Genomic DNA, 16,423 nt, shown 5'->3' on the forward strand with positions numbered 1-16,423 from the left:
GAATGAGAGGGAGAGAGACAAAAACATATCGAGATCAACAACCAATGACCAGTCATCACTCATCACTGATTCACGGAAGGTAAAACGAGCCCCGAACTCAATTACTCAACCAGAGATCTCATCATCTTCTTCTTCCACTGTTTGCTACTTGACACTAGCATTATCTTTCGTCTCTCTCTCTCTCTCTCTCTCTCTCGATCCACCTCTAATGGGTTTTCCGTCGAACGGAACATCTGCATCAGATAAGCCATTGAAGTTTCTGATCTACGGCCGGACGGGGTGGATTGGAGGACTTCTCGGTAAGCTCTGTGAAGCTCAGGGCATCGACTACGCTTACGGCTCTGGCCGACTTGAGAACCGAACCTCGCTGGAGGCCGACCTTTCTACCGTCCGACCCACTCATGTCTTCAATGCCGCCGGCGTCACTGGTCGGCCCAACGTCGACTGGTGCGAGTCCCATAAGGTCGAGACCATCCGCACCAATGTCGTCGGAACCCTGACACTCGCTGATGTTTGCAGAGAAAAGGGTTTGATCTTGATTAATTATGCCACTGGTTGCATCTTTGAGTACGATCAGATCCATCCTCTTGGGTCTGGGATCGGATTCAAGGAGGAAGATGTCCCTAATTTTATTGGGTCCTTTTATTCCAAGACCAAGGCCATGGTGAGTAATTGATTATGTTCTTCATTCTCCCTATCTCTCTGGTTTAGTGGTTTTGCAGATCGCTATGCTATGATAGTTTTGGTTAACTTGAGATCTTGTAGTCTGATAGCTTAGAGTTCGTTTTGCACTATTAGAGTGCGAATTAAGAATGATTAAATATGCTAATTACAATACTTGAATGATTAAATTGCATTGGTTGTCTTTAAATGTTTTGTTAATCATGATGTTCTGATCTGGTAGCTTGGACTTTTTGGATCTTGTCTGTATGCTTAAAGTTTTGCATCTGCATCTTTGTAGTCATTTACTTTGGATCAAGTAAATACTGCGTTGTGCAGCTTTTGAGTACTGCGTATAGATTGAACTCAATATTACCAAGCTACTCAAAATGCCTAGGAAGGAAGAATATCCGCTTAAGTCTCTTATATGATGCAATCATGTGCCTGATCCAAGTTGTACATTAAACTATATTCTATTAGAAGCCTATTCTGCATTTATGTACTTAGGTTTTGGAGAGAAGATAAATTGTGACTGATCATCTATTTCACTTGGCTGATAATTTAGTGGAGAACTCTTGAAGTTCCATTGCTTCTTGATCTGCGCCTGATTAGTTATCTTCATATTTACACTAAAGCAACTTTTTATTTGTAATTGTACAACGGGACTGTAATTGATATTTTTCCGGTATTTCATCTGTTCCTTCTTATCTACTTATGTTGTAGAAATTGGAGTAATTATTTAATTTTCAATATGTTTTGCAATTTATAATGGATTATTTAGAGAATTTTCAATATGTTCCGGATCCGTCACTACAGACCCTATAGGGTCTGGTGTGGGACTGAGTCTGTGCATTTACTATTTCTTGAGGGATGGTTCTGCACATTTACTTTCCTGTTTGGGACTGGATCTACCCTGAGTCAGACCAGACCAGACCTGACCCATTGACAGCACTAGAAACCGTTAACCTGATATATTTGTGATTTTTACAAAAGAGTGTTTTTATGGTAAGGAATACATGGATTTGTGCTCTGTGCCTCTGTTATTGAATAAATTACTGTTTTAAGAGTTGAACTACTATGATGGTATTTCATCCCCATTCTGCATTAAGTTGTAATCACTTTCTTCTTCATCATTATTAAATTCTTGAGATGTGGTTGGTGAATGAAATAAATGAAGCTTATAAAGGGAAATCTTTACATGGTAGCTAATAGTTGGTCTCATGTCCCTAAATCTGATAGGTGGAAGATCTGCTCAAGAACTATGAGAATGTTTGTACCTTGCGTGTCAGAATGCCAATCTCATCTGATCTATCTAACCCTCGCAACTTCATTACTAAGATTACTCGATATGAGAAGGTGGTCAACATTCCCAATTCAATGACAATCCTGGATGAACTTCTTCCAATATCTATTGAGATGGCTAAGAGGAACCTCACTGGAATCTGGAACTTCACCAATCCTGGAGTGGTTAGCCACAATGAGATCCTGGAGATGTACCGGGACTACATTGATCCCAACTTTGTGTGGAAGAACTTCACTCTGGAGGAACAGGCAAAGGTGATTATTGCCCCAAGGAGCAACAATGAATTGGATACCACCAAACTGAAGAAGGAGTTCCCTGAACTCCTACCCATCAAGGAGTCACTCATAAAGTATGTATTCAAGCCGAATCAGAAAACATCTGCAGTTTGACAGTTTTAGATTAGGTTGTTTGGCATCTGATCTTGTCTATTGAGTTTAGCTCCTGCATATTGGATCTTCCAGTGTTATTTTGTATGGGTAAGAAATGTCACACTTCACATTCTCATGTGAAGTAATTTGTCTTCCCCCATTGTATGCCCCATAGCTCCTATTTCATATTTGAACAGTGTATTCTTATCAAAGCATGAATAAATATATTGCAAGAGGTTAAGTTTTTTCTTTAACTAGTTTGTTATCCGACATTTTCTCTGTTGCTGAAGTATGTAACTGTTTCAAGAATTGTGACACTTAGCATTTGCTTAATTATATGGATCACATCGACTGTGCAGTAGGTGGGCTGGCCATAGATAAATAGTTCAACTAATTTTCTTATGCTGATAGAATGATTGAGATCATCCAGTTAATTATATCTTTTTATGAGAGCCATTGGTCACAGCTATAATTGTCTGAAATCAAGTGATAAGTAGGATTTTTATATAGATGCAATTTCTAATAAATTTGGAAGTGGGATTGTTGGAAAGGTTCTCTGTGTCACTCACATTTGGATGACTAATAGCAGATGACAAGATGTGCAAGTGGTATATATAGATAGATAGATAGATAGATAGATAGATAGATAGATAGATAGATAGAAGTGTTGTATGTCAGATCTTTGATGTTAGATCAATAGATGCATGGAAGAACTTGGAAGGATATTTGTGTTTCCTCCAAGGTTTTCAACATCTAATCCAACTCCATGAAAAACTTAATTTTAGGGAGTGTGGCACCAACAATGCAATGGTCCAAGCTGGAATTGCATGGTCCAGGGCATGCTTAAGCTGAATTTGCAACCACTTAAAGCTTTGACTTGTCTCAGACTAATATATCAACAGGTTGGTGGGGTGGGAATAACACAAGCACTTGCTTGAAAAGAAAGAAAAAAATGTTTTGATCCGGCTTGAAAGTAATGACTCGTTAATCCATTTAGCCTTGTATTGTGTTTTGGACATTAGAAGTTGAAGCCTGAATTAAGCCATGAATGATCTGATATCCAAGGTGGAGTTAGTCACAGGGAACAACCCATCATCATCATCCAAACCTTAGCCAAACTGTATGGGGTCAGCATCCCTCGGAAAGAGGATACCAATTCACTCCTGGTTGACAGTAGGTCGTATGGGATCCCTCTTAAAGTGGAGACACAAGTTCAAACCCTAAGGGTATGTTTGGTTTGAAGGAAAAAGTAGGGAATGGAAGGGAAAGGTGGGGAAACCTTTACAAAACTTGTATAGGTTTCCCCACCTTTCCGTACCTTTTCTTTCAAACCAAACATTGCCTAAAGGTAAGCAGGTTCTCTGCATTGTGCTAGTGAACCCCATGTTCACCCTGTCACTAATCTCACTATCTATGTCTAGTATAGAACACCTAGCAGCATTAGAATACCAAAAAATGTATTTTGAACACTTGGACAACAAAAAGATCCTTTTCATTTCTTCATACCAGCATACGTTCTTTTCCTGGCAATGACAATTCAGGAGAAAACCTCCAAGCAAGCTAAGAATGGGTAGAGAAGTTAAAGCTGCCATGTCTTAGCCATTGGACAGTCTCTGTAATCTCAAGTATAGGCGGTTGCCCAAGGAAGACAGGTACACATACCATTAATACTCAAAATGGGTTACTTGTTTGTCCATCTCATCTCATTTGGGACATAACTGTCACAAGTCTTATCTTTTGCTGCGTATGGTTTGTGACCATTGGACCTCGTTTCATCTACTTGTATCTTTTTCTAATTATATAAATTATCTATGTAAAGGAATTGTGTAATTGTGTACATTTTCCTTTTTTTTTAATTTTTAAATTAGACTATAAAGCCCAAATTAAAGGTAGAAGAAGGTTTTCAAATCTCACCAACTTCCCTGCCCAGACCAAACCAAGCCCATCTGAGCTATGACCTTCATTGAGGTAGGCCCAATATCCGATACATAAAAAAGGCCCAAAATCCAGATCATAAAGACTGGACCTAGGTTGGTCTTGAACCCAACCATCGAATGTAATATGTAATAAGAGACATCAGAAACCCTAACGCTCATATGGTGCTTTTGAATTGAAGCAAAGTCCCAAGGGAGATGGGATCTGCTCCTCACAAAATGCGCCTCACACTGACCTCACAGCACGTTTCATCCGTGCATCCCATGAATAAATATTTTTAAGTATAGAGATGTCACTGATGAAACAGAATTTTCCAAACTGATCTTATTTCCACAACCTTCTAAGTTCTAAGGAAAAAAATCTTTATTTATGCATCTCTCTCTCTCTCTATCTATCTATCTATCTCTCTCTCAATTGGGAACTCGACAGTTCAATCTTACTTCTCCATCTTCAAGCGCCCCTACATTTCCGAGTTTCAACATTGAAGTTGTAAACTCTCTGAAGAAGAGACCTTCATCTCTCGCGAATGACTCCACAATCCACCTTGTTCTGTAATCGCTAAACAAGGACTGATCCGATTCAAACACACCCATTCCTGCCACAAGTTGTATGAAATAATCATTATCGAATATCGATGAAGTGGAGTCCAAGAACTCTCCTGCATTGGCATCTCTGTTGGGTTTCAGACATTTCTTTCTCAGATTTTCTGCCAACACATCGTTCAAGCTTGGGTCGACATCATTCGTGGAACTGAAGTTTCGAAGCCGAGCCTCAAACGAAGAACAATGAGAAAATCCCAAGGTGTGACCACCTGATAGAGCCACCAAATCTTTAGTTCCTAATCCCCTCTTTGCAAAACTCCGAATGAGCTGTGTTACATTCAAGGATGGAGCAGGTAAGTTAGTAGTCTCTGCGGCCTTCGACACCCTTCCATCTTTTCTTCCTTTGAGTACATTCCAGTAAGGACCTCCAGTCTGAGAGAAATTAACAAAACAGAGAGATGAGGCAGTAAGAAAACGAAAATACCAGTCTTGACTCTTGAGCTTCTACATTAAAACATTACCAGAACTACTACATCTCTTGCGGCAATTGCGATTATATCAGCGCAAGACACAGTCTGTGGACATGCCGGTTCGAGCTTAGCTTTAGCATCGTCGATCACATAGAAAGATCGAAGTGAGATGTTGGGTGGACCGTCTTTCTCTGCCTTGTTGCCCGGAGTTGAGTCCAGCAAAACCGACGCATCACATCCCTGCAACAGAAGCAAATAACCCAGAAACCATTGTATCGCAAACCCATAATAGGAAGTGAAAGCAAAAAACAATATTCAATTCGTTGTGAAGGTGAATACTCTAACGAAACAGTCATGGAAGAACATCCTGAGAATGCGAGCTGGGACTTTTGGGTCATGCATCGATGCGTTGCGAACAGTCTCTAAGATGATTTTATCTGCTTGTGGGCATCTCTGATCGTAATAGTAGGCATCAAGCACAGCAGTAGTTGACAAAGGAATCACAGTGAAGAGAAGAAAAAGAGTTGCAAAAGCAGAAGGTGCAAGTGTAACAGTACTCATTTGTTCTTGGCTGAAACAAAAACTGATCAAACTAGAACAAACAACTATTAGCAGAGAATCGATGGATGGGAGTTGCATGGAATGAAGGAACTATATCGCAATGCATGTATAAATAGTGCAATTAATTAGAAACCCAAAAAAAAATAATAAAAAAAAGATCTCATTTCCCATTTCCCATTTGACGTTGGATGTTGATTAATTAAAATGCTTCCAAGTTACTTAAGAAGACAATTGAAACTCGTCTCAGCTTGGTGTGCTTTGAGACCAAGTATGTCCACCTAGGCTCTTAAGAATACCTTGCGGGATCAACAAAGTGTTTGCTGAAATAAAATACAGAGAGTGGGTCCAGGAAATGGTATCGTTTGGTGGGAGATCTAGAGAGTACATAATATGTACTGCATCTGCAGTACAAGATTGACGACCAAGCATCTGGAATGCACGACGAGTACTGGAGAAATAACTGGGTTGTGCATATGCTACCTCCTACTCAGAGTGGACATTCAATGAGAACGCTATCTTTGGGTATATATCTGTGCTTATAGTCTTTCAGAGTTGAGGTATCGGCTGTGATGCATGCATTTCCATGTGGCAAGTATCAGCCTGAGAATTTATATGAGATGGAAAAAAAAATCCATTTGTTTGTTTCTCCTTTGTCCATTTTGAAGTGGAGGATGCTAGATGGACCAAGTAGCGTCAGTCTACCTGATTGTTAATAGAAGTAGGGGTGCAAATCTGCCCGGGTCAAGTTGAGTTAAAGTGAACCCTAGCCCAAGTGGAGTTGTACAACCCCTAACCCAACCTCCCACTCAATGCCATTCAGTTGGTTTGGGCTTGGGTTTAGGTTTTGTTTGGGCCAAATTTCTTTACTTCATTTTGTTGGAAATAAAAAAGTTCTAACATCTTATACTTGGATTTGTCAATTGGAGTTGATTAACTTCAGCATCAGTATATATACAATCAAGGATTAAAAGGACTAAAATATCAATATTGACCTGGTATTGATGTGTATCAATATAGCCGGTATTTTTTTTTATTATTATAAAGGCATGATACATCTAGGCATTATTTCCAAATTTTTAATATATCTATGTGTTTCTATAGTCACTGATATAAATATAATACACATAATACGGTGCATATCGTATTCATATTTTAATCCTTGTATACAATCACAAAACTATGGTGCCTTTGGAGCAATAATGTTACACAAAATATCTTTGCCCTTAAACTTGAAGTTCTTAAGGCATATATACATACATGCATACATATCAGGTTTGGATTGAGTGGAATCAATGGAATGGATTGAGGCGAAAACCCTAATCCAATCCAATGTTGAATTAAGTTTTCTTCTTTTCCAATTCTAACTCTAACACAACCTGATCTTTTCAGGTTGATTAATAGCTAACCAGGCAAAAATTAAACCCTAAGTTACACAATTCAATTTTTCCCACCTTCAACAACAATTGGGCAAAATGAACTTTAGTTTTTCATCCAGACTTCTTATTTTGGGGGGCTTGAGATCAGGATGCCTTTGACAGACCCAACAACAAATGAACATAACTAAGCCATGCTGGGTTTGTAATGTATGTTCAGAGTCTTCAGACCATCTAACCAATCAAAACATCAAAAAAAAAAAAAAAATCCAGTGGCACCATAGGCAAGAGTAAGGTACAGCCACTGTATGTATGAAACCTACACAATATGAATAGAACGCACATAGGAAGTCAGAGACCACAAATTGGACGAATTGGGCCATAGGCCCACAACTGAATTTGGAAATTTATGCAAGAGGTGCATCGTTGAATCCTGCATCATTAAATGGGGTGGGGCCAAATTGGAATATTTAGTTGCACATGGCTTGAAAGTCCCATTTCAGTGACTGTGAGACCCATGAGTTTGATACATGAAGCCCAACCCAATACGAGTCCTGTAATTTTCTCAAAACATTTGTAAGGCATTGGCCATTAGAAAATGGTGTAAGATGAGACATGAGACAATAAAAGCCGCAAGGTGGTGGGCCGTGGGCGTGCTACTTAAGCATATTCAGGTCCTAGGTCAAAAAGGTATCCTCTTCTCTGGGCATATCTGCCGGGCCACTTTTTAATTCGCTTGTCTTTGGCCCTTGCTATTGTAGCCCTTTAAGGAATTTTCCACAAGTTGCATCTTTTTCTTTTTTTTGTCGATAAAACCACAAGTTATTTCTTAGTGCTGTGTTTTTCATAGAAATTATCATTTTTAGCATGGCCATGGCCCGCATCAGGCCCACAAATTTTAGGCCCAGCCAGTACATATTCTTAAATAAATAAATAAATATATATATATATATGTATATAATGATATACTATGTTATTTTTTATGTTTTAAATAAATATTATAATACAACACCTATAAAACATGAAAATGGGCCCAGAATCATGTCCGTCCCATGATAACACATTAACACCAAGTTTTTCCTAAAAATGGGTTACTTTTAAAAAATTGGTGTTTGTTACACCATTTTTTTTCAAACACACAACGCAAGATAAAGGGCTACACATAAATTAATGTCTGTTTATTATTCATGCAATCTAAAAATAAAATTCAAACCCGTGTATTACTTTAAGCTATGTTTGGTTTGAAGGAAAAGGTAGGGAAAGGAAGGGAAAAGTAGGAAAACCTATACAAGGAATAAGTGTTTGATTTCCCTATCTTTTCCTTTCTTTCCCTACTTTTTCCTTTAAACCAAACATACCCTTAGTGAAAAATGAAAACAAATTATATAAAAAGCAGGCTTTCCTCAATTCACAGATTTAATGAGACGATCCAATTGAAAATACAGAGGAATAAGTGCTTGAAACAAATACCTTTCACTTATTTATATGCCTAATGCCAAAATTGGATATACTATTGGACCATAATATGTAAATATTAGAGAAAATGTGAGGTTATTGAAGCGCTTTTTAAAAGTATTACGAGAAAGTTCTAATATCCTCCATTTGGTTTTACCTTGACAATATAGAAGAAATATTGAGAATGCCTTTATGAGGTTTTCTATGTTTAAAGCTCATAACCAAACATGCCCTAAACACAAGGATCGGGATTTTTTTTTTTTTGGTTTCTCAAGACTTGTGTATAGGAAAATCCATAAGTTTTTGGACCAGGCCCAACATTGCGTTGGATGAGCATTGTAGTAAATTACAGAAACCCCTGAACTTCCCACTTTGCGACAAATATTCCTCACCGTTACGTAAAATTACAGAATGTGTTAAATTATCAAAATACCCACTTTTTTTTTATATATTCTTGATTCATTTCATGGACATGAATGTCTCTCTTCATCTTAAAATATAAAAATCATCCAATACTTTCTCCATAAATGAAGAAAAACCAAGTGAAACCATAAATCTATATCTATCAAAAAGAAACCTCTACCATTCATTTGAATATTGAAATATATTTAGAAAACTAATCGAATCGCAAATCATTCAAATAAGAAAGGGGTAGTTTAAAGATTAAAAAATTTTAAACATCTGAATGAAAATTTTTCCAAAGTTAACTGACAACTCTAACGAAAGGGGTATTTGTCACAAAGTTGAAGTTCAAGGAGGTTTTGTCACAAATGAAAGTTTAGAGGCATATCTTTATAATTCAACAAAAAAAAAAACAATCTTTTTCAAAAAAAGACCCAAAAAAAAAGAATAAGGCCCCGTTTGGTTTGCAGGAATAGGGATCTGGAACTAGAATTGGAATCGCAATGGGCTGTTCAGATTCCAATTGTTTGTTTGGGGGGAATTGGAATCTCATTCCCATTCCTGCTAGAATTCCATTCCCCCATTTGAGGGAATGGTCATTCCCTGCCCCTCCCTTGAGAATGAAATTTCATTCATATTGATTCCAATTCCCATTCTCATTCCTATCTGAATCAAACAGATTATAAAAATAGAACATTCCGATTCTGAACAAGCAACACAATTGGAGTAGCCCTCCCCCATCAACATCTACTAGTCTACTAAGTACTAATAGTAGATTAAATTCAATGGGACCATTTCTTAAAATCCCAAATAAGAAGTAACGGTTATGGTTAAAGGATACGATTAAGGAGGTGTTCTACAACGTGAATTGTTTTTCTTGTTGCTGGTTTTAAAACGGTTTCGTTTGAAAACAAATTGTTTTTTAAAATAAAAACACAAGTACCATGTTATTGGTTATATGTGTTTTTTGTTTTCAAAAATAAAACAGAAAACATGTTTTTCAAACTTCATCTAATTATTTAACACCATAATCCATAAATTACATAATTTCCATACTAATAAAAAATTGTTTTTGTTTTAAAATCAATATGATGAAGGGTGATTTGGTACGACCTAGCAAGAAGGAGACACGTGGGCGCGATCTGATCGAGGGGTGATAATTCAGCCAAGCGAACTCAGTTCGCAACATTCAGAGCTCAGGTATTTAGCCACCTCGGCCCAAAACCCACCTCGGTGTAGAGGCACCTCGACACCCAATCCAGTTCGGGACTAAAGAAACGAAGTTCCAGCTCAAAGCTAATGAGCCAAAACGCTACATAACTGACTCCAAAGGCCTCCCCAACAGATCTCGAATTTCCTAATATCACAATGAGCCAATAGATCCCGAATTTCCCGAGATCACGATGAGAACCCGTCCCGTCTCCGCCTGAATCGAAGGTAAACGATAAACTTTATCAACATATTACTCTCCTTCAAAAATGGAACAAACCTTATCTCCACAGCCCAGAGATCCCAAAGCTCTTTTGAAAGGCCCTCGACTACTCTAGTATATAAAGACATGAAACCACAAGGCAAAGGTACGCGTGATTATTTTACTCACTAGCAATCAAGCTCTTAAATAATTAGCTCGTATTCACAGCATAAGTACTGACTTAAGTATCGAAACGACCTTGCCGGGTTAATTACCCCGAATTCTCTAATTCACTGTTTTACAGACCAATCCAGCTCACGGCCAAATTGGAGTTTGAATCGCTTTTCAGCTAGGAATAGTCAGATGGCGAACCATCACAATATTTTGTTGGTTTTCTGAAATAAAATCAACTTACTTTTGCCTTTGAAAATAAAAAATAGAGTTAAAGGACATTTTCTTTTAATGTGGCGATTCCCAAAGCAAATGAAAAAAAAAAAGCATTGGTGTTGTAGAACGCCAATCAACGGCAGATACACTGCATTTCATTTCACCAAAATATAATAAGCGCGAAGGCATTGAACAGAGAGAGAGGTAATAAAAAGGTGAAAATGTAGCTTTCAAATTTGAAAATGGTAAGCCTGTTGCCCTCCAATTAGCGTGTGGACCCGCCACATAATTTAGGCCGCCTAAGACGATGGACCCACGTGGTTGGGGGTTAATAGGTTCACGTCTCTGTTAGTGGGACCATGGCTAAAAGATGAGACTTGACCAGCCAATCAATTCCATTTCCTCTCCTAAAGTAGAAGCAATGGTCCACAGGGAACATCATTGATTGCACGGTGTAGATCAACTCATCCGCCCGACAATTTTTTGTGTGATGTTTAATGGTCCTCCACCCCGGAGGAGGACCCCACCTATTTAGATGGGGTTGGTACTGATGCTGGTGGTGGCGGTGGTATCGGGTTGTGGCCGGTGGGCTCCACCACCTCTCCCCTCTCCCCCACGTTATCTTGTGATAAGAATCCTGAATCCCCCCCCCCTCTCTTCTCTTCTATTCATATATTCACATTGGCTCAATAAATTAACGGCTATAAAGTGGGAGACTTAGCGTAACAAAATTTTCATGCGGCCCAGTCTGACTAGACTCGGACTATTATATCGCATTCACATAACAATTAACACACAACCACACCAGGCAGCGCAACTGTGGCCCACCGAAGCCCATTGATCCAGACTGTCGAAACCCTGGTAGGGCCCACATTCCACGAAAAGTGGACATTGGCTTGAAACATCCCACCACCCACGCTTCCCTACCTTCACTCCTTTGCCCTTACCGCTCATCCCCCCCCCCAAAAAAAAAGGCATTCCTGTATGGTTAGAGATATGTGGCATCTCTTAGCAGTCAGAAATATAGAATATCCATCCCACGGAACCTTCGTCCGTCGTCATCAACAGTCAGTTAATCCTGGGGATTCTGTTACATTCTGTTTTTTAGAGACAACACCGGCCGTTTGATCCGATTACCGGAGGGCGGATTTTAGCGATTTTATGCCGTATCGCAGTCGGTAGTCCGGAAGCGTAGCTTAACATTTTTTTTTCCAGCAGCTGTCCTCGGGCTTAGTCCTTGCTGAAAGAGAATAGAGCGGGTGGGCGCCATCAATGCAATCCGTCCGTCGGACTGATGGACCCACATCATGGATGAGCAAAATATACCGAAAAGGTTAGGTCAAATCAGCGGGCCACATCCAGATTAAGGATACTAATTGCACGCTTGGGATCGTCCATCCCGTGGATCCGACTGAGATAACGTTCTTTTTCAGCTTTTCTTTTTGTATGTATGGTCCATCCCATGAGGTGGCCCATCATGGACGGGACCGGTTGGTGGTAAACCTTGGGACCCACCACGATGGTTGGTTGGGGCATCAGTTGAAAGATCAATCGCCACGACCACGATAAGTTGAAATTGAAATTGTGCCCCAAAACTTCTCAAATCAAGTGCACGGGCCAGAACAAGTAGGGTGATAATTAAAATTTGACAAGCGTTAAACCAAAAAAAAAAAAGAAAACCTATCTATATTTATTTTTGGAATTTGGTTAGCGGAGAAAAATGAAGAAAAACTAATATGCTACGATTACACATAGATGCAGTGTTCCATGCTCTGATAAAGAAAATAACTGGACGGATCCACCGTATCTGATGCACCATCATCCCGTTGTAAGGACGCAATAACGGATATTCTCTCCGCAAGGGCCTCGGGTCCACGTGTCAGATTGAAGATGGAATGGTCCCCACGTTAACAGCTAAGCACCATACGCGTGTCGGCAGAGCCAGTCTAAAAACTTTCTTCTCATCTCGATCGAACCACCCAAAAGAAACACACCAAAAAGCGAGCGGGGACCACCACGCGGCCGCCTCGAGAGAGGAGAGAAGCTGTTGGACCCCACAAGTTCCTCTTGGGGCCCGCGCCGGCCATCACATGATGGACAGGTGGTGGCCCACGTGAAACCAATTCGACACAGTCCACGGAGCACCCCTAACATCACTTGTTGACCCACCACCCTCCCTAGTCCCTACCTCAACAGACTCCTCCGCCTAACCCGATCCGATCTCTACACGTATACGGATAAATACACACGTGCGCACGTGCAGACCCGACCGTACCCTCTCCATCTTTGTGGACTGCGCTGCGGACTGCGGACTGCGGAGGAAGGGGGGAGGGAGAGGGAAAAAAAAAATGAAAGGAGAACAAAACAAAAAAACTGGAAAAAAGAAGGGAGGGAGGGGACAAAGAACGAAGGTCGTTAATGGCGGAATCACCGAAGATTGGGATATCTGATAAAAAATGGACAAAGCCCTTCGAAGCACCGAACCCATATAACAAAAAAAAAAAAAAAAAACCTCTGCTTTGCAGGGTTGAAAGTTCTGATACGATCTTCCCTGCACTCGTTACTTGGAAGAAGATGGTGTATGATCATGTTGCCGATTATTTGCCGAACGACCCATTAGCTGAAGCTCCTGTTTGTCGTAGATTTCCAAAGAGAAGTCTCTCAGCATCTGGGTGGTGGTAGTAGTAGTAGTAGTAGTAGCAGCGGTGGTGGTAGAACTTGTGCTCGGAGCCATCGTGGAAGTTTTGGCTGCTTTTGCTCCCGTGGATAACACAGAAGATGCTGTTGCGTTATTGGAAACGGACGGAGTCTGAACTTCAATAGGAGTAGCTATATTAATTCCAGGCTGCATCGCTGAGATAAACGACGAAATGGGTCTCGCGGAGATGTTGATGAGCGGCGTCGCGCCTGCTGGAAACGTCCATATTTGAGGTTGGTTCGAAGGTCCGGCAATGGCAGTAGTAGGAGGGATCATCCAAAAAGTTCCGGCTGCCACGGCGTTGGATGGTGTCACCCTTCCGCCACTACTCACAGCCCACATGGGGACAAACCCTTGGGGTCCCGCAGCAACTGCAGTGGCTCCTATAGGAGCGAGACCCGAAGAAATAGAGACTCCACCGCTAACGTCGTAATATTCACTCGTTGCAGACCGCTTCCTCTTCTTCTTCGTGGTGTCTCCGTCGGAAGCCGAAGACGTAGTTGGGATCTTAAGTGTGCCACCGACGGACATGGCGATAGCAGGTATAGTGCCGGTCCCCGTAGCGGCGATGATGGCGGGTTCAGCATGTTCGAGGAGCCATCGAATCGTCTCTCCGTCGGACTTGTGACCCAGTTCCCTGGTTAGCTGAAAAATCCTGGCCGCGCAAGCTGCCGGCATCCGGATCCTCCGTCCTCGACCTTCAACCTTCGTATGACGGTCTTTCGTGGAGGCCCTTCTTCCTGGAACCGCCGTTTTTCTTATCTGCAAAGGCATGGACATAGGCATAGGCACGGGCACCTGCATCTGCATAGCCACCGGGACAACCCCAATGGGCTGTGGCCGCTCCTCCATGTCCTGCTCCGTTTCCGTGGGTTCTTCTTTCAAGGACATTATCGGTACCGGTGCTGAAGGCTGCGAGCTAACGGAAACAGTCGCAGGCGACGGTTGTTCGGCCTCCGTGGGATTAGAAGATTCCACCCTATTCTGCACGTTGTCTCCGTCATGAGCAGGAGCGGGTTCGCTTTCGCCACCTCCATCGTTTGTTGTGGGATCAGCAGTCGTCCTTCTTTCGTCGTCTTCTTCAATCTCTTGTTTCTGAACCGACGCCATCCCAACAACGAATCCAATCCTCGACGATACAAGATAAAAGCCCCAAAAATCGAAGACAAAGAAAGACAAGTTTCAGAGATTTCACGAAAGACCAAGACAAAAAAGTTCAACAAACAAACACACTTTCCAGAGGACGAAAAGAGCGAAGAAAGAAAGGATGATATCTTTGCTGTTTACGTGCTTCAGCTACAGCCATGACTACGGAAAAAGTTTTTCTCTTGTTCTCCTCCCCACCATCAAAGATAAATGGGGAGGGAAAGAATAGAATGATCGAATTTATATATAAAAATTGGGATGAACAAAGATAAATAAAACAGAAGAACAAACCCTAGACCCTCCTTCCTCTTTATCCTTTTCCACTCCAAACGAAACTTTGGATTTGGAAGAGAGACCAGACCACCCTCCCTCCTCTTTCTGCATCGCCAATACTCTTTAGACTTGCTTATATATAAATACTTATTTATATAGCCCACGAATAAACAAAATCTACGGTCCCCAGTGCATCTTACTCAAGATATGGACCCCCTCCCCCAAAAGATAAAGGACACGTTGTGGGCCCCATTAGCTTGTGTGCCCTGTTCGATTGGGTCAAAACTGGTGAATGGTGACGGCTCCAAACCACAGAACCGAGTTCCCTCCCTTTCTTTCTTTCTTTTGAATGTATTTTTTTTTTTTTTATTATAAGTTACCGTAATTATTATTTATTTAAAAAACTTTTTATTCTAAGGAGCCATATGGATGGATACTTTACTTACTGGCTTATGGGCGGGTTTCTAATTTTGCCCAATTGGATAAACTTCTTAACTTCTTTTCCCGAATGCGGCAAAGTCCACCAAGAAAACAAAACGTCCACACTCCTTTTCATTTTTCTCAGTAAGAGGTGATAACACTTAGTCCCCCCAAACTTCAGTTTTCCCCCTGACTTGCTAGCGGGTTGACACTTGACAGTGAAAGTAAATTTACTAAATTGTCCATTTAACATTCTATAGTCTGCCAGTAATAAATATTAAGATGATGAAAATAATAATTTTAAAGCACAAATATTGTGCGATGAATTGATCAACCTTTGACATAAACTTTTTTGAAAGAAAATTAAGAGAAACATGTGAAATTTAGGATTTAAAAATTAAAAAATTATATATTCAACCATGATTCAATAAAAACTTCTAACCCATCAATCAATATCATAAAAATGATAAATATTAAAATTTATGGAGTCGCCCTATGACGATTGATTGGTCAAAGCTCTTCCGATATTATAATTTTCTGGCATTATAAGTTTATTATTTTAAAAAACCAAGTTAAAATGACAATATGTTTTTATAAAACAACGTAAATATAATTTGTTAAAGGAATATTCCATGAACTTAACTCACAGATTTTGGGATGCACCTTTTGTAAGATAGGGTTAGGATTTTGTCCGAATTTAATACCTCTCTTTTTAACAATAACCCCACTCCCTCCCTCTTCAACGACTTATATTTCACATATTTTTCCTTTAAATAAAAAAGAAATGATCCAGTGTTTCTTACCTACAACTATCATCATGTCATAATATGACATGCTTGGAGCAAACTACGGTCTACAGATCTCATCAAGGTATCAATGATTAAAATCGAGTCGGACACGGCAACCGTAGCCCATAATTAAAGTAAAAAGGGAAACGATGCACAAGGACACCATTTTATAAAAAGTTGTTCACTCGTGGGCTGCAAATCTACCCCAACAAACACAGAAGCCAGAAGCCC

At 40.3% G+C, this 16,423-nt stretch overlaps 3 protein-coding genes across 3 annotated transcripts; 1 reads left to right on the forward strand and 2 right to left on the reverse strand.

The window, feature by feature from the left end:
* The first annotated feature begins 17 nt into the window (after positions 1-17).
* LOC104608336 (bifunctional dTDP-4-dehydrorhamnose 3,5-epimerase/dTDP-4-dehydrorhamnose reductase) lies at positions 18-2,585 on the forward strand. The gene is made up of 2 exons (XM_010274285.3): positions 18-664; positions 1,900-2,585. Exons 1-2 carry the CDS (start codon positions 209-211, stop codon positions 2,350-2,352), a joined length of 909 nt encoding a protein of 302 aa, XP_010272587.1. The 5' UTR covers positions 18-208; the 3' UTR covers positions 2,353-2,585.
* Positions 2,586-4,575: 1,990 nt separating this feature from the next.
* Positions 4,576-5,997, reverse strand: LOC104608335 (Peroxidase superfamily protein). The gene is made up of 3 exons (XM_010274284.3): positions 5,618-5,997; positions 5,330-5,518; positions 4,576-5,240 (listed from the first exon to the last, which is right to left on the reverse strand). The coding sequence occupies exons 1-3, from the start codon at positions 5,915-5,917 to the stop codon at positions 4,677-4,679; spliced, it is 1,053 nt and encodes a 350-aa protein (XP_010272586.2). The 5' UTR covers positions 5,918-5,997; the 3' UTR covers positions 4,576-4,676.
* A 6,440-nt stretch (positions 5,998-12,437) lies between these two features.
* On the reverse strand, positions 12,438-15,110 carry LOC104608334 (transcription factor TCP9-like). Its single transcript, XM_010274283.3, has one exon. The coding sequence runs from the start codon at positions 14,673-14,675 to the stop codon at positions 13,428-13,430; it is 1,248 nt and encodes a 415-aa protein (XP_010272585.1). The 5' UTR covers positions 14,676-15,110; the 3' UTR covers positions 12,438-13,427.
* Positions 15,111-16,423: the final 1,313 nt, after the last annotated feature.

The sequence above is a fragment of the Nelumbo nucifera genome, chromosome 6 (assembly GCF_055504915.1).
Source record: "Nelumbo nucifera cultivar China Antique chromosome 6, China Antique-T2T, whole genome shotgun sequence".
NCBI lineage: Eukaryota > Viridiplantae > Streptophyta > Magnoliopsida > Proteales > Nelumbonaceae > Nelumbo > Nelumbo nucifera.